Here is a 25,614-nt window from a genome sequence, read left to right on the forward strand (position 1 = left end):
TCCCTGGGCTCGGGTGAAAAACTATCAACTGAGGTTTCTATTCAGGACTGCCTTCCACTGAGCTTGGATGTCAACTGAGGACAGAAATGGGCTTGATTGTGATGTCCATAATGTCAAATTGCCGATGTTCAGTGCTTAAGCTCACACATGAAGGAAGGACGCCTGGGTGAGTTACCATAGGCTGCCTGGTGACCATGTCCTGGTACTTCAGCAGGAGTTCCTTCAAGAAAAGTAGAGAAGATAGATTTGGAGGAAAAAACTTAAGTCCATTAGCTATGTCAAGTAAGTACGCTCCCATGAAAACAAGAGCATGCAAGGTTCTTTCCATGTGAACAAATGGCAAGCAAGGTTCTCTCCGTGTGCCCCCATGTGAACAAGAGCATGCAAGGTCCTCTCCTTCTCTTCCCCTACCCACAAATAGCTCCTGTTCCACTGATGGGAAGAGGATATTAATATCCAAAGGAATTTCCTGAAAAATAAATTGAGGCAGTGTGATCATAAAACCTTCTGACACTGAAGTGTGAGAATTTTCTGCATCAGTATTACTGGGATGGTGGAGAGGAGGAAGAATTAAAAGATTTTCTGCAGGTGGTTGCTTTCAGATACTGTGGTAGGCTGTACCAAGTAGACTGCTCCTATGATGCGCCTCTGTTTGTTATAGAAATGTCTCTGTAATGGAATAATTCCTGATTACTTTCTGATTTCTGTACATATTGATTCTGTTAATCCACAGGTCAGGGAGGACATGCATATCTTAAAGAGTGGCTGTGGTGGGCTGGACTGTTATCAAGTAAGTACTAGAAAGAACAGTGTGGCTTCTCTGATTAATGAAATACCCATTGGCTACATTTATTTCTTTATGCTATTTCATCTCTTTCATTCTTGAAGCCCTTGATTTCTGACTGAAATATTCCACAGGCACTCTATCCAGTACCTTGTCCAAATACTTATTGGGCTGTAAATTGTGGCCTCTCTGGGTGTGTATGATGTACGCACAGGCCCGAAGAGGTCCCGCAAGTTCCAGGTTTAGGCATCCAAATCACATCCGCCTAAACCTGGCACTTGGCACGTGCTTCCCCGGGAGAAGGGCCTTCACAGGTGGAGATTTGGGCTATTTGACCAACTCCTGCCAGCAAATGTCCTTAAAACGCGTAGGCCTGGTATTACCAGCATAAAAGTTTTAAAAGATAGAAAAATTACATTTTTTAATCACTAAATGTTTGTTAAAAACCCTGTCCATTAAGGTAAGTTTATTTTTAACCCTATTAAAACATATTTTTAAAAATTATTTAAAAAAAAAAGTTTTTTTCTAAAACATTTAATTCAATTTCAATTAATTTTAAATATGTGAAGTGTTTTTTAATTTATGTATTGTGTTTCTGGGGGTATTCTCATTGATAGTAATGAAAGCTTGTAAAAATGGAATTCACCATACGATCAACGAGAATATTACATTTTCATTGGTGGTCCAGACCCACATGATCCTAGGATGCCCGTACGCTCCCGGGATGTGTTGGCCTCTACACTGGGCTGCGCATCTAGGCCTTAGAGCGCAAGTGTTCGTTCCTCCGGGACCACCAGGTACACTCGTTTTTTAAAAAAATAATTATTTGGTCGGAGGCATCCGCCTGCCTGAAGCCTCCGACCGCAATTTTTGGCCCATTCTTCATCTCTGAGTCTAGAGTTTGTCAGTTGTCCATAGTGGACATCAGAGCTGAGCCTGATTCTGTCCTCACCTTGAGGTCCCCACACATGCACTTCCAGCAAGCATTGTCTGATGGTGAGCAGACATTCGGGATGAGTCTCCCTTTTCTAATCCAGGGCTGCTAAGGAAAGTGTAATATCTGAACAACCACTAACTGGACAACTTAGCAAAGACCAAACGTCATACCTGGCAACGGCCTGGTTTGTATCAGTCAGCTACTTAGTCATCTGTTTATTTAACCAACTGTTTCCAACTTAAAACAATGGGCCCAAGTTTCCCCAGGAGTTGCTCCTTTTTTTTTGGAACAACTTGATTTTTCTGGACTATCTTTTTAGTTGCAATTCTGGCCATTTAATTTGCCCAAGTGTAAGTGAGTTAGTTAGGTTTTTTTTTTTTAGTTTTTTTTTCCAAAAGGGGGCATTCCCAGCCACTTACCCATGTTTTAGGCATTTGGCCAGCAAATAGTTGCTCCAAACTAACTTAGGCCAGTGTATGTTGCCACTTCTGTCTGCACAGAAAACCTTACTTACAGTTAAGGAATCGGCGCAAGTAACTACATTTAAAGCACCACCAAGCACCAAACAAAGCACAAAAAGTAATAAACAATTAATTAATAAATAAAATAGAAGGAACCCTGCACCTAAAGCACCAAGACCAAAGAAATAAGCAATCAATAAATAACAAATTAAAAAGTAGAAGGAACCCTGCACCTAAAGCACCAAAATCAATCCGTAAATAACAAATAAAAAATAAAAGTCCTACCTTAAGCAATGCAGCGGGCCTCCGATGAGGAAGCCCATTCGGCTCGGGATTGAAAATAGGTGCAGGAGTAGGCCATTTGGCCGTTCGAGCCTGCACCACCATTCAATAAGATCATGGCTGATCATTCCTTCAGTACCCCTTTCCTGCTTTCTCTCCATACCCCTTGATCCCTTTAGGTGTAAGGGCCATCTCTAACTCCCTCTTGAATATATCCAATGAACTGGCATCACCAACTCTCTGCGGCAGGGAATTCCACAGGTTAACAACTCTTGAGTGAAGAAGTTTCTCCTCGTCTCAGTCCTAAACGGCCTGCCCCTTATCCTAAGACTGAGTCCCCTGGTTCTGGACTTACCCCAACATCGGGAACATTCTTCCTGCATCTAACCTGTCCAGTCCAGTCAGAATCTTATGTTTCTATGAGATCCCCTCTCATCCTTCTAAACTCCAGTGTATAAAGGCCCAGTTGATCCAGTCTCTCCTCATATGTCAGTCCAGCCATCCCTGGAATCAGTCTGGCGAACCTTCGCTGCACTCCCTCAATAGCAAGAACGTCCTTCCTCAGATTAGGAGATCAAAACTGAACGCAATATTCCAGGTGGGGCCTCACCAAGGCCCCGTACAACTGCAGCGAGACTTCCCTGCTCCTATACTCAAATCCCCTTGCTATGAAGGCCAACATACCATTTGCCGCCTTCACCGCCTGCTGTACCTACATGCCAACTTTCAATGACTGATGAACCATGACACCCAGGTCTCGCTGCACCTCCCTTTTTCCTAATCTGCTGCCATTCAGATAATCTGCCTACGTGTTTTTGCCCCCAAAGTGGATAACCTCACATTTATCCACATTATACTGCATCTGCCATGTATTTGCCCACTCGCCTAACCTGTCCAAGTCACCCTGCAGCCTCTTAATGTCCTCCTCACAGCTCTCACCGCCACCAAGTTTAGTGTCATCTGCAAACTTGGAGATATTACACTCAATTCCATCATCTAAATCATTAATATATATTGTAAAGAGCTGGGGTCCCAGCACCGAGACCTACAGCACTCCACTAGTCACTGCCTGCCATTCTGAAAAGGACCCGTTAATCCCGACTCTCTGCTTCCTGTCTGCCAACCAGTTCTCCATCCACGTCAGTACATTACCTCCAATACCATGTACTTTAATTTTTCACACCAATCTCCTGTGTGGGACCTTGTCAAAAGCCTTTTGAAAGTCCAAATACACCACATCCACTGGTTCTCCCTTGTCCACTCTATTAGTTACATCCTCAAAAAATTCCAGAAGATTTGTCAAGCATGATTTCCCTTTCATAAATCCATGCTGACTTGGACCAATCCGATCACTGCTCTCCAAATGCGCTGCTATTTCATCCTTAATGATTGATTCCAACATTTTCCCCACCACCGATGTCAGGCTATAATTCCCTGTTTTCTCTCTCCCTCCTTTTTTTTTTAAAAAGTGGTGTTACATTAGCAACCCTCCAGTCCATAGGAACTGATCTAGAGTCGATAGACTGTTGGAAAATGATCACCAATGCATCCACTATTTCTAGGGCCACATCCTAAGTACTCTGGGATGTAGACTATCAGGCCCTGGGGATTTATCGGCCTTCAATCCCGTCAATTTCCCTAACACTATTTCCCGCCTAATAAGGATATCCTTCAGTTCCTCCTCCTCACTAGACCCTCGGTCCCCTAGTACATCTGGAAGGTTATTTGTGAAGACAGAACCAAAGTACGTGTTTAATTGGTCTGCCATTTCTTTGTTCCCCAATATAAATTCACCCGAATCCGACTGCAAGGGACCTACGTTTGTCTTCACTAATCTTTTTCTCTTCACATATCTATAGAAGCATTTGCAGTCAGTTTTTATGTTTCCGACAAGCTTCCTCTCATACTCTGTTTTCCCCCTCTTAATTAAACCTTTTGTCCTCCTCCTGCTGAATTCTAAAATTCTCCCAGTCCTCCGGTTTGCTGCTCTTTCGAGCTAATTTGTATGCCTCTTCCTTGGAATTAATACTATCCTTAATTTCCCTTGTTAGCCACGGTTGAGCCACCTTCCCCGTTTTATTTTTACTCCAGACAGGGATGTACAATTGCTGAAGTTCGTCCATATGATCTTTAAATGTTTGCCATTGCCTATCCACCGTCAATCCTTTAAGTATCATTTGCCAGTCTAATCTAGCCAATTCGCGCCTCATACCATCAAAGTTACCTTTCCTTAAGTTCAGGACCCTAGTTTCTGAATTAACTTTGTCACTCTCCATCTTAATAAGAATTCTACCATATTATGGTCACTCTTCCCCAAGGGGCCTCACACAACAAGATTGCTAATTAGTCCCTTCTCATTACACATCACCCAGTCTAGGATGGCCAGCTCTCTGGTTGGTTCCTTTACATATTGGTCTAGAAAGCCATCCCTAATACACTCCAGGAAATCCTCCTCCACTGCATTGCTACCAGTTTGGTTAGCCCAATCAATATGTAGATTAAAGTCGCCCATGATTACTGCTGTATCTTTATTGCACACATCCCTAATTTCTTGTTTGATGCTGTCCCCAACCTCACGACTACTGTTTGGTGGTGTGCTTCGGGCCCCTCCCACACAGCCTGCAGCGCGCGTTTGCAGAAACGGCCTGCCAGGAGCTACTACACATGCACGCAGACTCTAGCGCGCATGCGCAGAGGTTCTGGCACTGTTTTCAGCGCCGGGACCTAGCTCTGCCCCCAATCCATTGGGCCACGCTGCGCCACGACCGAAGAGAGGCTGGGGAGCGGCCAGAATACCGACGTCTTTTTTCGGTGCGCTTGGAGGCAGACCAAAACTGCGCACCCTGGGTGAGGGTGCCAGAAAAACAGTTTAGGGAAACTCTAGCCCTATATTACTAAATAGGTTAATGCTGTGCATTGTTAGTCGTCTGTAGTGCAGCTTCAGGAGTTGTGTTAGACATTGAAAATTTTCCACTCCAGTGTGGATTCTTATCAAGTGACTGCTCACAAATTAGCTATTGTTTGAACTTGGCTGTTGTAATTTGTGGTTGTAAGCAAAGAGCTCGACCATGTTATTGTCAAATTACTTTTAATATTCTGCCCTGTGCCAAGAATTGAATAATTTCAAGTTAAATGCAATTTTTATGCTTGACCTTTCTACTTTGGTTAGGGTTGAGGCCACACCAGCTTGCTCTCCGCTCTGTACCCACGTAAAACTCTAAATACATCTCCCTTGTGCGTTAGAAATGTTCGAAAAAAGATCCTTTGTGGGCTGCACACCCTGGGGAGGATGGAATACTTGCGCCATGAGCTTTTTCATATTCTGTGTGTTTTTGTTCCAATCTTAATTACTTTTTATGCAGACAATGCTAACAAACTAAAATTGTGACCCAGGAAAGGCACCAAGAAGTTTAACCGGGTTCTTTACATCTCCTTGCAGTGGGCGCTGGAGAAGCTGCTAACTTTGCTGCATATGCCTTTGCTCCGGCCACGTTAGTGACCCCATTGGGAGCTCTTAGCGTTCTTGTAAGGTAAGAATATTGATGCTGGTCATCAGAGAAAAAAAACATTTACAAATCTTTATATAAAATACTCACTCTCAATATAATAACTTGTACCTCGTTGCATTTTCATATGAGCTCTTCCCTCCGTGGTGATTTTGGCTCTCCCTCACGCCATCTCTGTAGAGAAACCTGAAAAATCCGTGTTTTAAGACCAGACTGGATGCTGATCCAGACTCACTCGGGCTGGAAAATGTCAGTGGTTCTCGAGTCCACAGCAGTACCTGAAAGGCTAATGAATTGTGAATGGGTTTTAATATACATTTATGCCTAGAGGCACATGTGCACACAATGAATGGGTATCCATAGCAAATGAAAAGCATTTGTTTATGATTATTGTCAATACACTGAAAGTACCCTAAGCTGTTGTTAATGAGCTTAATTACGTACTGAGATACACTTAATAAGCATTTGGTTACGTATAAACAAACCGTTTTAAATCTGTTGCTCATTGGTGAGTCCACATTTGTGTGCATCACCTTTAATTGGAGAACTGGTTGGCAGACAGGAAGCAGAAAGTCGGGATAAATGGGTCCTTTTCAAAATGACAGACAGTGACTAGTGGAGTGCTGCAGGGCTCAGTGCTGGGATCCCTGCACTTTACAATATACATTAACGATTTAGATGAAGGAATTGAGTGTAATATCTCCAAGTTTGCGGATGACACTAAACTGGGTGGCGGTGTGAGCTGTGAGGAGGACGCTAAGAGGCTGCAGGGTGACTTCGACAGGTTAGGTGAGTGGGCAAATACATGGCAGATGCAGTATAATGTGGATAAATGTGAGGTTATCCATTTTGGGGACAAAAACACGAAGGCAGAATATTATCTGGATGGCGGCAGATTAGGAAAAGGGGAGGTGCATCGAGACCCCTGGGTGTCATGGTTCATCAGTCACTGAAAGTGGGCATGCAGGTACAGCAGGCGGTGAAGAAGCCAAGTGGTATGTTGGCCTTCATAGCTAGGGGATTTGAGTATAGGAGCAGGGAGGTCTTACTGCAGTTGTACAGGGCCTTAGTGAGGCCTCACCTAGAATATTGTGTACAGTTTTGGTCTCCTAATCTGAGGAAGGACGTTCTTGCTATTGAGGGAGTGCAGCGAAGGTTCACCAGACTGATTCTGGGGATGGCGGGACTGTCATATGAGGAGAGACTGGATCAATTGGGCCTTTATACACTGGAGTTTAGAAGGATGAGAGGGGATCTCATAGAAACATATAAGATTCTGACGGGACGGGACAGGTTAGGTGCGGGAAGAATGTTCCTGATGGGGAAGTCCAGAACCAGGGGACATAGTCTTAGGATAAAGGGGTAGGCCATTTAGGACTGAGATGAGGAGAAACTTCTTCACTCGAGTTGTTAACCTGTGGAATTTCCTGCCGCAGAGAGTTGTTGATGCCAGTTCATTGGATATATTCAAGAGAGAGTTAGATATGGCCCTTACGGCTAAAGGGATCAAGGGGTATGGAGAGAAAGCAGGAAAGGAGTACTGCAGGAATGATCAGCCATGCTCTTATTGAATGGCGGTGCAGGCCCGAAGGGCCGAATGGCCTACTCCTGCACATATTTTCTATGTTTCTATGTTTGGTGTTGATGTCCTGCCCTGTGGTGCTAGGACAGTCCAATGATGAACAATTGTTGAACTTCAATTGTGACACTAGATACGTCTAGTTTCTGTATACTTTAATATCTAATCTGTTTCAAACATATTTACATTATTTTATATGTTGACTGTCTTGTTTCCTTAGTGCTGTTCTGTCGTCATACTTTCTGAATGAAAGACTTAATCTCCATGGCAAACTCGGTTGTTTTCTAAGTGTCGTCGGTTCAACTGTGATGGTAATACATGCACCGCAAGAGGAGGAGGTGGAAACCATACATGCAATGGCCATCAAACTTAAAGATCCAGGTACAACACACATTTTCACATTCGAGTTGCTTTATATGACAGTAATTAAAATAAAGCGTCAGCCTTGGCTCAGTGATAGCACTCTTGCCTCTGAGTCAGAAAATTGTGGGTTCAAGTCCCAGTCCAGAGACTTCAGCACAAAATCTAGGCTGACACTCCCAGTGCTGTACTGGCAGAGGTGCTGTCTTTCAGATGAAGCACTAACCTGAGACCCTGTCTACCCTCTCTTGTAGATCGGGCACTATTCAAAGAAGATTGCGGGAGTTCTTCCGGTGGTCCTGGCCAAAATTTTGAACCTTAAGCAACACCACCAAAAACAAAATCTGGCTGTTTATCTCTGATTTTTATGGGACCTTCCTATGTGCAATTTGACTGCTGTCTTCACTATATAGCAACACTATATATTAGTGACTAAACTTCAAAAGTGCTTAATTAGCTACAAAGCACTTTGCAATGTCCTGAGGCTGTGACAGATGCGATAGAAATGCAAGTTATTTTTAACCCCACCTTGCTAACAAGAAACAAGGTGAGGAGGGGGGGAATTTAGAAAACATATTCCTTTTCCTTTCACTTCTATCTCTTACTCTTACTCTTCTGTTTTGACAATTTTTACAAATTGATTTTATTTCTCTTTATCTTAATTTTTCTTATAATTGTATCCCTGATTATCTTGTCTGTCGTGCGATTATTCTTGAGGAAACTTAACTAGTAGCCTGGATGAAGACTGGTAAAACTCATCGATCTATTGGCACAGTTGGTTAACAGCTGCAATGACTGCAGCATGAATAACAACCTGCACCTTAAACATAGTAAAACATCCCAAGGCGATTCACAGGAGCGTTGTCAAACAAAATTTGACATGGAGCCACATGAGAGATTAGGGCAGACGACGACAAAGCTTGGTCAAAGAGGGAGATTTTAAAGGATGTCTTAAAGGAGGAGAGAGAGAGACGGAGAATTTTAAGGAGGGAATTCCAGAGCTTAGCTCCTTGGCGGCTGAAGGCACTATCCTTCTCCAACGCCTCTCCTCCATTGTGCAGCTGGGTGGAACTCCCCTCACTTGGTTCCATTCTTATCCATCCAGTCATAGCCTGAGGATCTCTTGCGATGAACTAGTTATCAGCCTGCTCTTTCTGGAAATTAATAATTTATAGTCGAACAATTGGATGTGCTGTGATTATTACATTGAAACTGATGTGGAGGTCAAGTTTAACATTTACGCGGTCAAGAAGTGTGTTGCTAATTTGGTTCATTAAATCAATATGTGAAAGTGTCCAGGATTTTGTCGGTGCTGCTGATTTCTCTTGATGGAGAAATAAGAATGGACACTTGTTACATTTAATTTATACAACTACATTTATATAGCCGCAGTTTACATAGAAAAATGTCCAAAGGCGCTTCACAGGAACATTATCGGACAACATTTATCAGCGAGCCACAGAAGGAGGTATTAGGACAGGAAGAGATGGGGTTTAAGGAGTAGAGAGGCAATTCCAGAGCTTAGGATCCAGACAGCTGAAGGCAAGGCCACTAGTGGAGAAGCAGAGGAAATCTGGGATGCACAAACGGCCAGAATTGGAGGAACGCAAAGTTCTCCGAAGGTTGCAGGGCTGGAGGAGGTTGGAGATAGTGGGGCAAAGCCATGGAGAGATTCGAACATGGGTATGAGAATTTAAAAAAACTTTGCCAGACCAGCATCCAGTGTAGCTAAGCGAGCATAGGTGATAAATGAACAGGACTTGGTGCGAGTCAGGATACAAGTAGCAGAGTTTTGGATGAGCCTAGCCCATCAAGCTTAAGGTCCAAGCCCTGAACCCACATCTTTCTCTCCTGTCTCCCCTCATGCCCGCTCTGAGCTCCACGTGCCCATGGAGACCCACCACCTGCTCTCGGGACTCTATTCCCATTCTACTGCTGATCACCCAACTTCCCTTTGTGACCTCCATGCTAGCTGATATTGTACTGTCCACCTTGCTTTCAAATCTGCCATCATCACCTCCCTCTTCAAAAAAAGAAATAACGCCCTCGACCCCTCTGTCCTTGCAAACTACCTCCCCATCCCCAGCCTCCCTTTCCCTTCCAAAGTCTTTGAACGTGTTGTCACCTCCAAAATCCGTGACCATCTCTCTTGCAACTCCATGTTTGAACCTATCCAACCCTGCTTTGGTACTGAAATGGCCCTTTTTAAAAAAAAATCCCAAATTACATCCTATGTGTCTGTGACCATGGTGCACTATCCCTCCGTGTCCATCTCGGCCTGTCACCAGCCAGTGACATGTTTGACCACGCCTTCCTCCTGCAACACCTCTCCATTGTTCAGCTGAGTGGAACTGCCCTCGCCTGGTTCCATTCCTACCTAGCCAGTCGTAGCCTGAGAATCTCTTGCAATGGCTTCTCTTCCCGTTCCTGCATCGTTACCTCTGGAGTCCCTCAAGAATCTATCCTTGCTTCCCTCTTATTTCTCCCCTACATGCTGACCCTCGGCAACCGCATCGGAAAACACCACGGGAACAAAGAAATGGCAGACCAATTGAACAAGTACTTTGGTTCGGTATTCACTAAGGAGGACACAAACAACCTTCCGGATATAAAAGGGGTCAGAGGGTCTTGTAAGAAGGAGGAACTGAGGGTGGTCCTTATTAGTTGGGAAATTGTTTCGGGGAAATTGATGGGATTGAAGACCGATTAAATTCCCAGGGCCTGATGGTCTGCATCCCAGAGTACTTAAGGAGGTGGCCTTGGAAATAGCGGATGCATTGACAGTCATTTTCCAACATTCCATAGACTCTCGATCAGTTCCTATGGAGTGGAGGGTAGCCAATGTAACCCCACTTTTTTAAAAAAAGGAGGGAGAGAGAAAACGGAATTATAGACCGGTCAGACTGACATCGGTAGTGGGTAAAATGATGGAATCAATTATTAAGGATGTCATAGCAGCGCATTTGGAAAGAGGTGACATGATAGATCCAAGTCAGCATGGATTTGTGAAAGGGAAATCATGCTTGACAATTCTTCTGGAATATTTTGAGGATGTTTCCAGTAGAGTGGACAAGGGAGAGCCAGTTGATGTGGTGTATTGGGACTTTCAGAAGGCTTTTGACAAGGTCCCACACAAGAGATTAATGTGCAAAGTTAAAGCACATGGGATTGGGGGTCGTGTGCTGACGTGGATTGAGAGCTGGTTGTCAGACAGGAAGCAAAAAGTAGGAGTAAATGGGTACTTTTCAGAATGGCAGGCAGTGACTAGTGGGGTACCGCAAGGTTCTGTGCTGGGGCCCCAGCTGTTTACATTGTACATTAATGATGTAGTATCTCCAAATTTGCGGATGACACTAAGTTGGGTGGCAGTGTGAGCTGCGAGGAGGATGCTATGAGGCTGCAGGGTGACTTGGATAGGTTAGGTGAGTGGGAAAATGCATGATAGATGAAGTATGATGTGGATAAATGTGAGGTTATCCACTTTGGTTGTAAAAACAGAGAGACAGACTATTATCTGAATGGTGACAGATTAGGAAAAGCGGAGGTGCAACAAGACCTGGGTGTCATGGTCCATCAATCATTGAAGGTTGGCATGCAGGTACAGCAGGCGGTTAAGAAGGCAAATGGCATGTTGGCCTTCATAGCGAGGGGATTTGAGTGCAGGGGCAGGGATGTGTTACTACAGTTGTATAGGGCCTTGGTGAAGCCACACCTGGAGTATTGTGTACAGTTTTGGTCTCCGAACTTGAGGAAGGACATTCTTGCTATTGAGGGAGTGCAGCGAAGGTTCACCAGACTGATTCCCGGGCTGGCGGGACTGACATATCAAGAAAGACTGGATCAACTGGGCTTGTATTCACTGGAGTTCAGAAGAATGAGAGGGGATCTCATAGAAACGTTTAAAATTCTGATGGGTTTAGACAGGTTAGATGCAGGAAGAATGTTCCCAATGTTGGAGAAGTCCAGAACCAGGGACAACAGTCTAAGGATAAGGGGTAAGCCATTTAGGACCGAGATGAGGAGAAACTTCTTCACCCAGAGAGTGGTGAACCTGTGGAATTCTCTACCACAGAAAGTTGTTGAGGCCAATTCACTAAATATATTCAAAAAGGAGTTAGATGTAGTCCTTACTACTAGGGGGATCAAGGGGTATGGCGAGAAAGCAGGAATGGGGTACTGAAGTTGCGTGTTCAGCCATGAACTCATTGAATGGCGGTGCAGGCTAGAAGGGCCGAATGGCCTACTCCTGCACACATTTTCTATGTTTCTATGTCCAATTCCACATGTATGCTGACAACGCCTAGCTCTACCTCACCACCACCTCTCTCGACCCCTCCACTGAATCTGATTGGTCACGTTGCTTGTCTGACATCCAGTATTGGATGAGTAGAAATTTTCTCAATTAAATTTTGGACACACTGTCTTCTGTCCATGCCACAGACTCCATTTCCTAGCCACCAATTCCATCTCTCTGCCTGGCAGCGCTCTGCGGCTGAACCAAACTGTTCGCAATCTTGGCGTCCTATTTGACCTTGAGCTGAGCTTCCGACCCCATATCCCCTCCCTCACCAAGACCGCCTATTTCCACCTCCGTAATATCACCTGTCTCCATCCCGCCTCATCTCATCTGCTGAAACCTTCAATCATGCTTATGTTACCTCCAGACTCGACTATTCTAATGCTCTCCTGGCTGGCCTCCCATCTTCCACCCTCTGCAAACTTTTAAAGGATTGCAATTCCCCCAAAGCTACTTTTTCCCATTTTTATTAAATATTGTGCTGTCGAATAACCAGAACACACTAATAACAATTAGTGGGAATAATGCATATTTTGCTATTGCGCTTTTGACTTATGAATAAGGGTTAAGTTGGCCGATAGGCAAAACCTTCATTCATCTTCATTTCACATTCTGCGCATACCTTAGTGGTTTGCTAGGGTAGCTGAGAAACATTCCGACCATCTGTAAGAAACCGCTGTCATGACATTGCAGGTGGGTGGTGCTTCATTTGGTCGTCTACTTTTACCTTGTATAAAGCCCAGGAAAGTGCCAATCTCCCAGTTTGATTTTTCTCAGCTGTTCCTCCTCTGGAAATCGAAGCAGATTTGTTTTGATAGTGAGCCGATTGGTTGTTGAAATCATTACCACCAATGATCTATTTATTCCAGAATCCTTCGGCTGATTTTTCAGTGTCTTGTCATAGTAAAGCCCAGTGATGAAAATCAGATTGTTTTGCAATCTATCAATTTTGCTGACTGACTTTCTTATCTTTTTGAATTTTAATGGGAAGTGTCATTATATTAAAATCTCATCTTTAGAGGCATTTTCAGAAAGATTGAAAATCATGCAAAAAAGAATTGTGCTGAAGAGGATTAACTTTAAAGTGGCAGAAAATGGTTTATTTTTGTGACTGAAAACCCCCAAAAGTAGAGAGTATTCTTTGCGCAGCATGGAAGGAAGGGGAGCGGGCGGGGAAGTGGAGCTGAGTCCATGATCAGATCAGATCAGCCATGACCTTATTGAATGGCGGAGCAGGCTCGAGGGGCCGTTTCTATTTCTTATGTTCTTATGCCTCTGAATTTTGCCATATTACAGATCTCAGCATGACCTCAGACCAAGGCAATGAGCTTCTGCACTTTGTTAATGGAAGGATTGAAGAGGAGTTAATCAGAGCCAGTCTTGCTCTATTCCTGGTGGTTAGTTAAAGAAGGGTGCAAGATGTCAAATTGCCTTATACGGTAAAGGCATTGTTTGGTGTCATTAAACTGTATGCACCAAAAAGATGTTTGGTTTGATTCCCAATTTGTGCGGAGTAAGAGGATCTCCGCTGTGGCAGCAGCTGGGCTTCTAGAATTAGCTTTAGCACCCGAGGACTCGAAGTGATAAATCACTCAGAATTCCTGTCCTGTTTCCTGTACAGTGCCCCATGTGGTGGACTGCCAGTGACTGGAACCAAAACCCAGCAAAGCTCCGCACCTTTTGGGAGGATGGGGAGAGACTAAAAATCGCAGGCTGCCTGCCCACTGCTCGCGCGGCTGAAGAATTGTGTATGTTGGTGCTAAATGGAGAGAAACCAAAATTACATTCGCTCAACAGATTTTTTTCTCTCTCTCTCTCTCTCTCTTTCAGGTTTTATGGTGTTCGCAACTTTTGTCATCATTGTTGCCCTGATTCTTATTTTTGTTGTCGGACCCCGTCATGGGCAGACGAATATCCTGGTTTACATAACCATCTGTTCTGTAATCGGCGCCCTCTCTGTCTCCTGTGTGAAAGGCCTTGGTATTGCTATTAAGGAACTGTTTGCGGGGAAGCCAGTGCTTACTCACTCTCTGTCATGGATGCTTCTACTGAGCCTTATAGCTTGTGTAAGCACCCAGATCAACTACTTGAACAAGGCACTGGATATCTTCAACACATCCTTAGTGACTCCCATTTATTATGTATTCTTCACCACATCCGTTTTGACATGTTCCGCTATTCTTTTTAAAGAGTGGTATCATATGGACAATGATGACATCATTGGCACATTGAGTGGCTTCCTCACCATCATAGTGGGCATCTTTCTGTTGCATGCCTTTAAAGATATCAATCTGACGCTGGCAACTCTGCCCGTGTTCATGAGAAAGGAGGAGAAGGGATTTTCTGCCAACGGGAGTGCACATTATGAGCGATTAGACCACACTGTGGAAAGTGAATGCTGCACTGACAGTTCAGAAATGCTCTGCTCTGAGATGGTTTCCTCCAGAAGAAATGGAAATATGATCGCCATATGAGAGTCTGATAAAATGTTTAACGGATAAAGGAAACGCACTGCCCTGTCTATAGTAACTCTGCTGTCTTAGTCACCAGAATTGAGCTGCTTGTAAAGGTTATCTGTGTCGGGTACTTCACTTATTGTAAAGGAGCGTCTTTAGGGACAATCATTTTTCCTCCAGTGTGATCGGGATGGACCAAGGGTTATTATAAACACATTTTTATTTGCCTTATTTTTCATGGCTCATCTGGTTTTTTTTAACATCTTTTAAATGATACATCCTGGTTTACATGGGTTAAATAATTATTGGGGGAAAAAATTCACCGTGTAACAATGTACATATGCTGACTCATTTTTTGAAAACAATACTCTACTTTATGCACTGAGGGTTTTAATTTTAAATGTTTGAAATAAAATTCTTTTGGATTCACTTTTTCTTAGTATATCTGCAATATATTAGCAAGATAAAGAGGGAAGGAGCGTCAATATTCAGGTAATGAGTTTCACGAATGGAAGTGACGCACAAGAGCAGATGACATGGTTTTGTGCAATCAAAAGAATCCTGACCAGAATTGGGTTTTGTTCAATCCAAGCCTTACTGAAATTAAACTAAAGTCAGTCTAGCAAACAAATATAAATTGGTTCGGGTAATGCAGCTGTGCTACAGCGATTACTAAAGGAAAAAATAAATGTGGCCAGAAGAGCACAATGCGTCACTTTATTCTGGCATTCAGATGTAGTCTAAACAGTTTTCAATACGATCCCTTGCACTGTCCTTTGTATCCTTTCTGATTCTATGTCCTTTAATTTACTCTCCAGGCCGTCTTGTCAAGTTGTAGAAGTAATGTATTGTCCTTCCCAGTATTCACTGACCTACCCAGTTGAAGGAATTGCCTTGTCTGAACTGAGTTTGTTGATGTCAGGCCAGCTGAGGAGGTGGTATAATTGACTTCAGCATGCCCGCTGTCCAGCGAGGAGGTGGGGGTGGGCAGATTTAGTAACTGCTGGAAAGTGTGCATATAAGGGTGTTGGGTTATGATGGGATCAAGCTCAACTATGATGGATTATACCGTTTAATAATCTGTTGATATTTTGTACAAAGAATCATAACATATAGTCCAAAAGGAGGCTATTCAGCACATCATGGTTCTGCTGGCACTCTGAAAAAGCTATTCACTTAGTTCCAGTCCTCCATTTTCCCATATCCTTTTAGTTTTTCTCTCTATCCTTTTAAAAGCTATTATGGATTCTGCTCCTTGTACTGTTTCTTGTAAGGCTTTCCATGTCCAATTGACCCTCCGCATAAGAACATTGCTCTTAAACTTTCCCTTTGTTCTTTTGGTTATACTTGCCATTCAGTAGAATTATTTTTTTCCAGTCAAAACCCCTCCAAATTTTGAACACCAGCAACAACTTATATGGCATCTTTAACATAGTGCAACATCCCAAGGTGCTTCACAGGAGTATTATGAGATGATAAATTTGACACCAAGCCACAAAAGGAGAAATTAGGGCAGGTGACCAAAAGGTTGGTCAAAGAGGTAGGTTTTAAGGTGAGTCTTGAAGGAAGAGAGGCAGGGAGGTTTAGGCAGGGAATTCCAGAGCTTTGGGGCAGAGGAAACAAAAGGCATGGCCACCAATGGTTAGCGATTATAATCAGGGATGCTCGAGGGCAGAATTAGAGGGGCGCAGACATCTTAGCGTTGGGGGGGAGGGGGGAGGGAGGGTTGAGAGAGAGAGGTTGTGGGGCTGGAGGAAATTAGAGATAGGGAGGGGCGAGGCTATGGAAGGATTTGAAAACGAGGATGAGAATTTTGAAATGATGCATTGCTTAACTGGGAGCCAATGTAGGTCAGCGAGCACAGGGATGATGGATGAGCAGGACTTGGAGTGAGTTAGGACACGGGCAGCCGCTTTTTGGATCACATCTAATTTACATAGGGTAGAATGTGGGAGGCCAACCAGGAGTGCATTGGAATAGTCAAGTCTAGAGGTAACAAAGGCATGGATGAGGGCTTTAGCAGTGGATGAGCTGAGGCAGATGCGGAGACGGGCGATGTTACGGAGGTGGAAATAGGCGGTCTTAGTTATACTGCGGATATGTAGTCGATAGCTCATTTTGGTGAAATGTGACACCAAGGTTGCGAACAGTGTGGTTCAGCCTCAGACACAAGTTGGGGAGAAGGATAGCGTTTGTGGCGGGGACTGAAAACAATGGCTTCGGTCTTCCCAATATTCACCTCAATTAGACTTCCTATTGACCTCTGTTCTAATGAAAAGAGCCCAATTTCTCTAGTCTCTCCATATCTCTTATTAATCTTATTAAATATCCATCAATGACTTTGATATCCTTCCTAAATTGAGCCCCTAAAATTGGATAAAATGGTTTAATTGCAGCTGTCTTGAATTGATTCAGCACTCTTTGCTTTTGTACTCTATGTCCCTACAGCTTTATCAACTCTTCCCATTTTAATGACTTGTCTTTGTACTCCAATTAATAATCATTTAGTGCGTATTTCTCTCCATGAAAATTGACCACTTTGGTAGGCAGCAAGGGCTGCTGCAGCACATAGAACTATAACCTCGCATGGTCACTGGTGCTGAAGTTCTGGTGCTGGGGGTTCGACCAGTTTCCTGCTGTAACTGCTGGGAGGTTGGTCGAACTCCCAGGGAAATGGCTGTTTTTGCTGTTTCTGTGGGGCTCTTGCTGGAATTATGGTGGGGCACCAGTGAAAGCCCTGTGAAATTTCAGCCCTGTTGGCTTTAGGAGAGTGTAGTTGCTGCCAGGCCTGATCTTCAGTAGTCAAGTCTGTTGATAGAAAAATATAACGACCAAGGACGGGTCTTTGAACTCTTTTCACAGACCATTCTATCATAAAATTGCAACACCGAGCTCAGAACAGAATGGAGGTTAACCTCACTGCATAGATACAATGACAGTGGATCCAAAAATATCAACTGGATACAGCAGCAATATAGACAGTAAACTAGACAGTTGAACTTCAGTGCAACTTAGTATCAGCCAGATCAATATTTCAGACCTCAAATAAAAGGATTCAGGCATGTTGATCGAATAAAATATATTCAAAATGTTATAAGTTAGATAAGTGCTATATAAATGTAACTAACGACCTCTCCATGACTGGACCATGACATCTCCTTCTGGTTCCATTCTTACCTATCCTATATTCCAATATGTCTCTAGTAATGACATCTCCTGGCCCTTGCATGATCAGCTCTGGAGTTCCCCAAGGATCCATCTTTGCCTCCATTCTCTTGTCCATCTACATGTTACTCCCTGTGATATCAGCATGTTTGGGTGAACTACACTATGCATGCTGACGAGACTCAACTCTACATCTCCTTTGGGCACCATGACTGCCTGTCTGACATCAAATCATGAATGAGCCAGAATGTCCTTCTGTTTAAATATTGGGAAACTCAAAGCTACAATTTACTACTTTGCTTGTTTTGGCTGAACCAGCACCCCACGTTCTGTTCAACCCCAGAGCTGAGCGTCGAACCAGTGATCTTATCTAACACCAAGATCACCTTTACAGTCACTGTACTCGAACCCTTTACACCTAGATCACCTCTGGACAATTTCTCCAATGTCTTGACCTCTATCATCTCCAAAATACCACTGTCCACATCCTGTCCTGCAGTAAGACCTGCTTGGTCCTTGCTGATCTAAGCCAGCTTGGTCATTCAATGCATCAACTGTAAAATCCTTGTCCTTGTTTACACATCCCTCCATAATCTTTTCCAGCATTATTTTCCCTCCCATCTTACTCTAACCTCCTATGTATTCCCTTCGTTCCATTATTGGCAGAAGAGCCTTCATCAGTATCAGTCCTGAACTGAGTCTTCTCTAAAATGCATGACAAGAAAACTGCTCGGCATGCATTACAAGATAGAAAAGTAACAGGAGGCAATATGTAAAATCTGGTCACTCATTATTGTTTTAGTAAAAAAGTAATGGGGGGGGGGGGGGAGAGGGGGGTTGGGGAAGGTATGGGAGATTATAGTACAGCATTTTTTTTAAACTTTCAGACAGGTCAGATGTACTAAAGTGACCTTTATCAGTTTCAATGGTTTAATTCAGTGCGGGGAAAAAAGGTTAATTCCTCCTTCCAAATCAACATCATCTTTGGAATATTCGAATTCTGCCTTATTCGCATCCATTTGAATTTGAACAAATATATGGGAAATATTTCATGTCTTTAAGGCCTCGCCTCTAATCTCCTCCAGCCCTATAATCCCTCTGGACTCTACCTTTTCAGCCCCTTTGAACATCCCTTATTTTAATTGCTCCACCATGCTTTCAGCTGCCTAGGTGCCAAGCTCTGGAATTCCCTCCCTAAACCTTGCTGGCTCGCTACCTCTCTTTCCTCCTTAAAACCTACCTCTTTGAGCAAACTTTTGGTCATCTGCCCTAATGCCTCCTCGTGGCTCAGTGTCAAATTTTGGGTATTTTGATAATGCTCCTGTGAAGCACCTTGGGATGTTTCATTACATTAAATAAATATAAGTTGTCTTTGTGGTGCAATGTATTTGTACAGCAACATGCTGCTCAGCTCTCGGTTTCTATTATAAATGACTAATAAGATTACCATTCCCAATAACTGTAGTATGGATCATCCACCAGAGTCAGTGTAAGCACATTAATGGCTGCCTGAAATATAAACATCCTTAAATTGTGATTTATAAGTGGAGTGTGTTCTTGTGTTCTCATGTCTTGTGAATACTTAGCTAAATTCCTGTCCTGCTACATTGCTTTTAAAATATTTTCAATTGAGAATATGCTCCCTGGAATACAATCTTGTTACAGGAAATGTGAAGGGCAGAATACTGTAAAAGAATAGATCTGAAAATGCACAGATATTTCTTAAGCTAATCAAGGTCAAACACCTTTGGCTTTAAAACTGAAAAATATAAATCAATCAATGCTTATGGTACAGCCCAACTTGGGAGTTTAAAAAAATTCAGCTGATTAATCATGCACCATATCAGCAAGATATAAAAGTTACCACATTACAAGGCATTTTGTGATCTCTTAAATCTAAGGTGGTGGAGTTGATGCACAAATATTTGTGCATCATGGAATTGTGACGGTTAAGTCATTTAACTGCTGTGGTTGGGTTATTTTGGGTCACAAGCATGGTGGATAGGGAGTGTTAATGGATATTGTCTATATGGACTTCCCCCCCGCGGAATCTGCATTGCGACTCTGCCAGGAGCTCTTCAGCCACAGGGAGACAAAACAAGCGCTCTACTCGGTAGTGGAAATGCTTCAAGAACACCCTCAAAGCCTCCTTAAAAAAAAATTTAACATCCCCACAGACACCTGGGAATCCCTGGCCCAAGACTGCCCAAAGTGGAGGAAAAGCTTCTGGGAAGGCACTGTACACCTTGAGTCTCTTCGCCAAGAGCAAACTGAAGCCAGGCATTGACAGTGGAAGGAGCACACGGCAACCCAGGCCCCCCCACCCACCTGTTCCTTCAACCACTTTTTGCCCCACCTGCGACAGACTGAAGGGTCCAATGCGGGACCTGCAATCACCTATGATGATGATAATATGGACTTCCAGAAGGCATTTCATGTGGTTGCGCACAAGAGCTTCACAAAAATGAGAACACACAGATTAGAGATAACCTTGTGACGTGGGCCAGTAATTGGTTGGGAAGTAGGTGACAGACTAAGGATAAAGGGTGGTTCACTCTGATTGGTGGGGTGTGACAAGTGGTGTTCACCAGGGATCTGCACGTGGTTCCTCAGGTTTTTACGATATAATTAATGACTTGGATGAAGGAATAGAGAATTGTATATCCAGATTTGCAGGTCATAGAAACATAGAAAATAGGTGCAGGAGTAGGCCATTCGGCCCTTCGAGCCTGCACCGCCATTCAATAAGTTCATGGCTGAACATGCAACTTCAGTACCCCATTTCTGCTTTCTCGCCATACCCCTTGATCTCCCTAGTAGTAAGGACTACATCTAACTCCTTTTTGAATATATTTAGTGAATTGGCCTCAACCACCTTCTGTGGTAGAGAATTCCACAGGTTCACCACTCTCTGGGTGAAGAAGTTTCTCCTCATCTCGGTCCTAAATGGCTTACCCCTTATCCTCAGACTGTGACCCCTGGTTCTGGACTTCCCCAACATTGGGAACATTCTTCCTGCATCTAACCTGTATAAACCCGTCAGAATTTTAAACGTTTCTATGAGATCCCCTCTCATTCTTCTGAACTCCAGTGAATACAAGCCCAGTTGATCCAGTCTTTCTTGATATGTCAGTCCCACCATCCCGGGAATCAGTCTGGTGAACCTTTGCTGCACTCCCTCAATAGCAAGAATGTCCTTCTTCAAGTTAGGAGACCAAAACTGTACACAATACTCCAGGTGTGGCCTCACCAAGGCCCTGTACAACTGTAGCAACACTTCCCTGCCCCTGTACTCAAATCCCCTCGCTATGAAGGCCAAAATGCCATTTGCTTTCTTAACCACCTGCTGTACCTGCATGCCAACCTTCAATGATTGATGTACCATGACACCCAGGTCTCGTTGCACCTCCCCTTTTCCTAATCTGTCACCATTCAGATAATAGTCTGTCTCTCTGTTTTTACCACCAAAGTGGATAACCTCACATTTATCCACATTATACTTCATCTGCCATGCATTTGTCCACTCACCTAACCTATCCAAGTCACTCTGTAGCCTCACAGCATCCTCCTCGCAGTTCACACTGCCACCCAACCTAGTGTCGTCTGCAAATTTGGAGATACTACATTTAATCCCCTCGTCCAAATCATTAATGTTCAATGTAAACAGAACCTTGCGGTACCCCACGAGTCACTGCCTGCCATTCTGAAAAGTACCCATTTACTCCTACTCTTTGCATCCTGTCTGACAACTAGTTCTCAATCCATGTCAGCACACTACCCCCAATCTCATGTGCTTTAACTTTGCACATTAATCTCCTGTGTTGGACCTTGTCGAAAGCCTTCTGAAAGTCCAAATATACCACATCATCTGGGGCATCGGCAGGGCCCTGGTACAGCAGAGGAGCAGGAAGGTTGTGGCGGACTTAGTTAGGAGGCACAGTAACTTTTGTGGATGGGAACAGCAAGTTAAAAATAGGACATTTAGCGAGTGGGCAAATCTATGACAGATGGAGTTCAGTGTGAGGTCATCCACTTTGAAAAGACAAATCTGGATATTTTACTAATGGTGAGAGACTGGAAGCTGTGGAGGAGCAAAAGGATTTAGGTACAAATCACCAAAACCGAATGAACAGGCACACAAAGTAATTAAAAGGACTAATGGAAGGTTGGCCTTTATGTAAAGAGGATTGGAGTTTAAAAAAATAAGGAAATGATTCTTCAGAGTCTTGGTTAGATCCCGCCTCGCCTCCGCACCAAACATTCGCCGAACCGCCATCACGATCACCCACCAAATCTCAGCCACGATCCCTCATCACTCCTCCGCCCCGATCACTCGTCGCAAGTCCGCCACAACCTTCCTGCTCCTCTGCTGTACCAGGGCCCTGCCGATGCCCACGCTCCAAATGGCGACCTGGGTCCTGATGACGTCACCCAGTTGCCCACCACATTTGTGTCATCTCGTGCTGGAAGCTGCCGTGGCATGTTCCAGCTCTTTTTATAGCCCCAACCTGCGGAGATGTTCTCTCGCAGGCCGGGGTGGCCCATGATGTCCCAGGGCCCAGCCCGCCAGTTCTTTTTATAGCCCCAACCTGCGGAGATGTTCTCTCGCAGGCCGGGGTGGCCCATGATGTCCCAGGGCCCAGCCCGCCAGTTCTTTTTATAGCCCCGACCTGGGATCGTGGCGGAGGTGTGGCGAGTGTTTTTGTGGTGGAGCAATGGTGAAGGATCGTGACGAAGGTGCGGCAAATGCTTGATGCGGAGGTGCGATGAGAGATCGTGGCAAAGGTGCGGTGAATGAGGGTACAGGGCTCAGAAGAACCGAGGGCCCAGGGTCAGCACGGGCCATGCGATATGTGCGCGTACTAGGTCCATGCAGCAGAGCAGGTCTCCAGTCGTCCTGGTTAACCTTTGCCACTGGATAAAGGCTTAGCTTTGTCAAGCCGGTGTGGTGACTGATGTGCAACGTCACCACACGGTTAAAAAAAAATCTATGCACAGGCATCTTCCACCCCCTCAATTGGAGTTAAGGACTGGAACATCGGGTCCTTCATTGAAACATCTGTGAAAGCAAGTCGTCCTCGTTCAAGGGACCGCCTATGATGATGATGGTCATATCCTATCTGAAGTACTGCGTTCATATATTGGATACCGAACCTCAGTCAAAATGTATTGGCATTGGAAGGAGTACAGCTTAAATTCACCAGAATGATACCAGGGGTTAAAGGGTTTTAAATTATGAGGACAGGTTGCATTAACTTGACTTGTATTCCCCCGAGTTTATAAGGGTGAGCAATCTAATCAAGGCATTTAAAATGATACTGGGATTAGATAGGGCAGATATGCTGCAGGGCCTTCTGTGCTGTATCTTTCGATACAGAGAAACTATTTCCTCTGGTGGAAGAATCCAGAACAAGAGCACATAAGCCATTCAGGACTGAAACCGGTAAGTGCTTTTTGACACACGAGGTGGTTGATATCTGGAACACACTTCCCCTCCCCCCCCAAAAGTGATTGCTGGGTCAATTGAAATTTACACAACTGAGATTGATAGATTTTTATTATGTAAGAGTATCAAGTGCTGTGGAACAAAAACAGGTAAATGGCAGAATTAGTCTCGAGGGGTTGAACGGCCCATTCCTGTTCTTATGTTGTCCTAGTCATGAGCATCCCATAAGCCATGGTAATCCAGCACTCAAAACACGTGCAATTCAGGGTATCAGTGATCATGGGGAAAAAAATCAAAGCTATAGGCACTAGATCTGAATGCACGAAGCACGCACAACAAAATAGATGAATTAATAGCGCAGATAGAAATTAATAGGTTATCTAATAGCCGTTATGGAGACATTATGGTTGCTAAGTGACCAAGGTTGGGAACTAAATTATCCAGGATATTTAACTTTTAGAAGGGATAGGCAAAATGGAAAAGGAGGAGGGGTAGTCCTGATAATAAAAGCATGGATAAAGACAGTAGAGAGAAAGGATCGTAGATCCGAAAATCAAGAAGTATAATCAGCTTGGGTGGAGCTAAGAAACAGGAAGGGGCAGAAAACATTGGTGGGAGTTGTTTATAGGCCCCCAAACAGTAGTTAAAATGTGGGGCAGAGTATAAATCAGGAAATTAGAGGCGCATGTAACAAGAGTACTACAGTAATCATGGGGGACATTAATCTACATATGGCAAATTTGGTTAGCCCAGTCTAGAATAGTATGGACGATGAGTTCATGGAAAGTATACAAGATAGTTTTCTATATCAGTATCTTTTTATTTGTTCACGGGATGTGGGTGTCGATGGCAAGGCCAGTATTTATTACCCAGCCCTAATTGCCCTCGAGAAGATGGTGGTGAGCCACCTTCTTGAACCGCTGCAGTCCGTGTGGTGATGGTACTCCCACAGTGCTGTTAGGGAGGGAGTTCCAGGATTTTGACCCAGTGACGATGAAGGAACGGTGATATGCTTCCAAATCAGAATGATGTGTGACTTGGAGGGGAACGTGGAGGTAGTGGTGTTCCCATGTGCTTGCTGCCCTTATCCTTCTAGGTGGTACAGATCATGGGTTTGGGAGGTGCTGTCAAAGAAGCCTTCGTGAGTTACTGCAGTGCAGCTTGTAGATGGGACACATTGCAGCCACGGTACGCCGGTGGCAGAGGGAATGCCAATCAAGTGGCTGCTTTGTCCTGGATGATGTCAAGCTTCTTGAGTGTTATTGGAGCTGCACTCATCCAGGTAAGTGGAGAGTATTCCATCACACTCCTGACTTGTGTCCTGCAGATGGTGGAAAGGCTTTGGGGAGTCATGAGGTGAGACACTCACCACAGAATACCCAGCCTCTGACTGGCTCTTGTTGCCACAGTATGTGGCTGGTTCAGTTAAGTTTCTGGTCAATGGTGACCCCCCTGGATGTTGATGGTAGGGGATACAGCGATGGTAATGCCATTGAATGTTAAGGGGCGATGGTTAGACTCTCACTTGTTGGAGATAGTCATTGCCTGGCACTTGTGTGGCGCAAATGTAACTTGCCACTTATCAGCCCAAGCCTGAATGTTGGCCAGGTCTTGCTGTATGTGGGCATGGACTGCTCCATTATCTGAGGAGTTGCGAATGTTGAGGAACCAACTTGGGAATAGGCTATTTTAGATCTAGCATTATACAATGAGAAAGATTTAATTAATAACCTTGTAGTAAAGGAGCCTTTAGGGAAGAGTGACCATAATACGATAACATTTTATATTGAGTTTCAAAGTGATTTAGTTAAGCCCAAAACTAGAGTTTTAAATCCAAACAAAGCAAACTACATAGCTATGAAGGGTGAGTTGGCTACGGTAGATTGGGAAACTATATTAAAAGGCCTGACAGTGGACAAGCAATGGCTTGCATTTAAATAATATTTAATTAACAATATACATTCCTTTAAGGCACAAAAATCCCACAGAAAAATAGGTCCAACCGTGGTTAACAAGATAAACTAGCACAAAATATAAAAATAGATAGCAAGAGTTTCTATAGGTATATAAAAAGGAAAAGAGTGGCTAAAGTAAATATTAGTCCCTTAGAGGACGAGACCGGGGAATTAGTAATGGGGAACATGGAGATGGCAGAAACTCTGAACAAATATTTTGTATCAGTTTTAACAATATTCCGACAGTGGATAGTCAAGGAGCTATAGGGGGGAAAGAATTTTAACACAATCACAATCACTAAGGAGGTGGTACTCAGTAAGATAATGGGACTAAAGGCAGATAAATCCCCTGGACCTAGGGTCTTAAGAGAAGTAGCAGCAAGGAT

At 43.9% G+C, this 25,614-nt stretch overlaps 1 protein-coding gene across 6 annotated transcripts in view; it reads left to right on the plus strand.

The window, feature by feature from the left end:
• nipa2 (NIPA magnesium transporter 2) overlaps positions 1-15,814 on the plus strand; it is a 53,254-nt gene extending 37,440 nt beyond the window's left edge. For all 6 annotated transcript variants that reach the window (XM_070892479.1, XM_070892480.1, XM_070892477.1 and 3 more), the window contains 4 exons: positions 734-790; positions 5,904-5,994; positions 7,770-7,930; positions 14,037-15,814. In XM_070892479.1, coding sequence (XP_070748580.1) covers positions 734-790; positions 5,904-5,994; positions 7,770-7,930; positions 14,037-14,680 — 953 coding nt within the window. In that variant the 3' untranslated portion in view covers positions 14,681-15,814. The remainder of the gene's footprint in view (positions 1-733; positions 791-5,903; positions 5,995-7,769; positions 7,931-14,036) is intronic.
• Positions 15,815-25,614: the final 9,800 nt, after the last annotated feature.

The sequence above is a fragment of the Pristiophorus japonicus genome, chromosome 10 (assembly GCF_044704955.1).
Source record: "Pristiophorus japonicus isolate sPriJap1 chromosome 10, sPriJap1.hap1, whole genome shotgun sequence".
NCBI classification, from domain to species: domain Eukaryota; kingdom Metazoa; phylum Chordata; class Chondrichthyes; family Pristiophoridae; genus Pristiophorus; species Pristiophorus japonicus.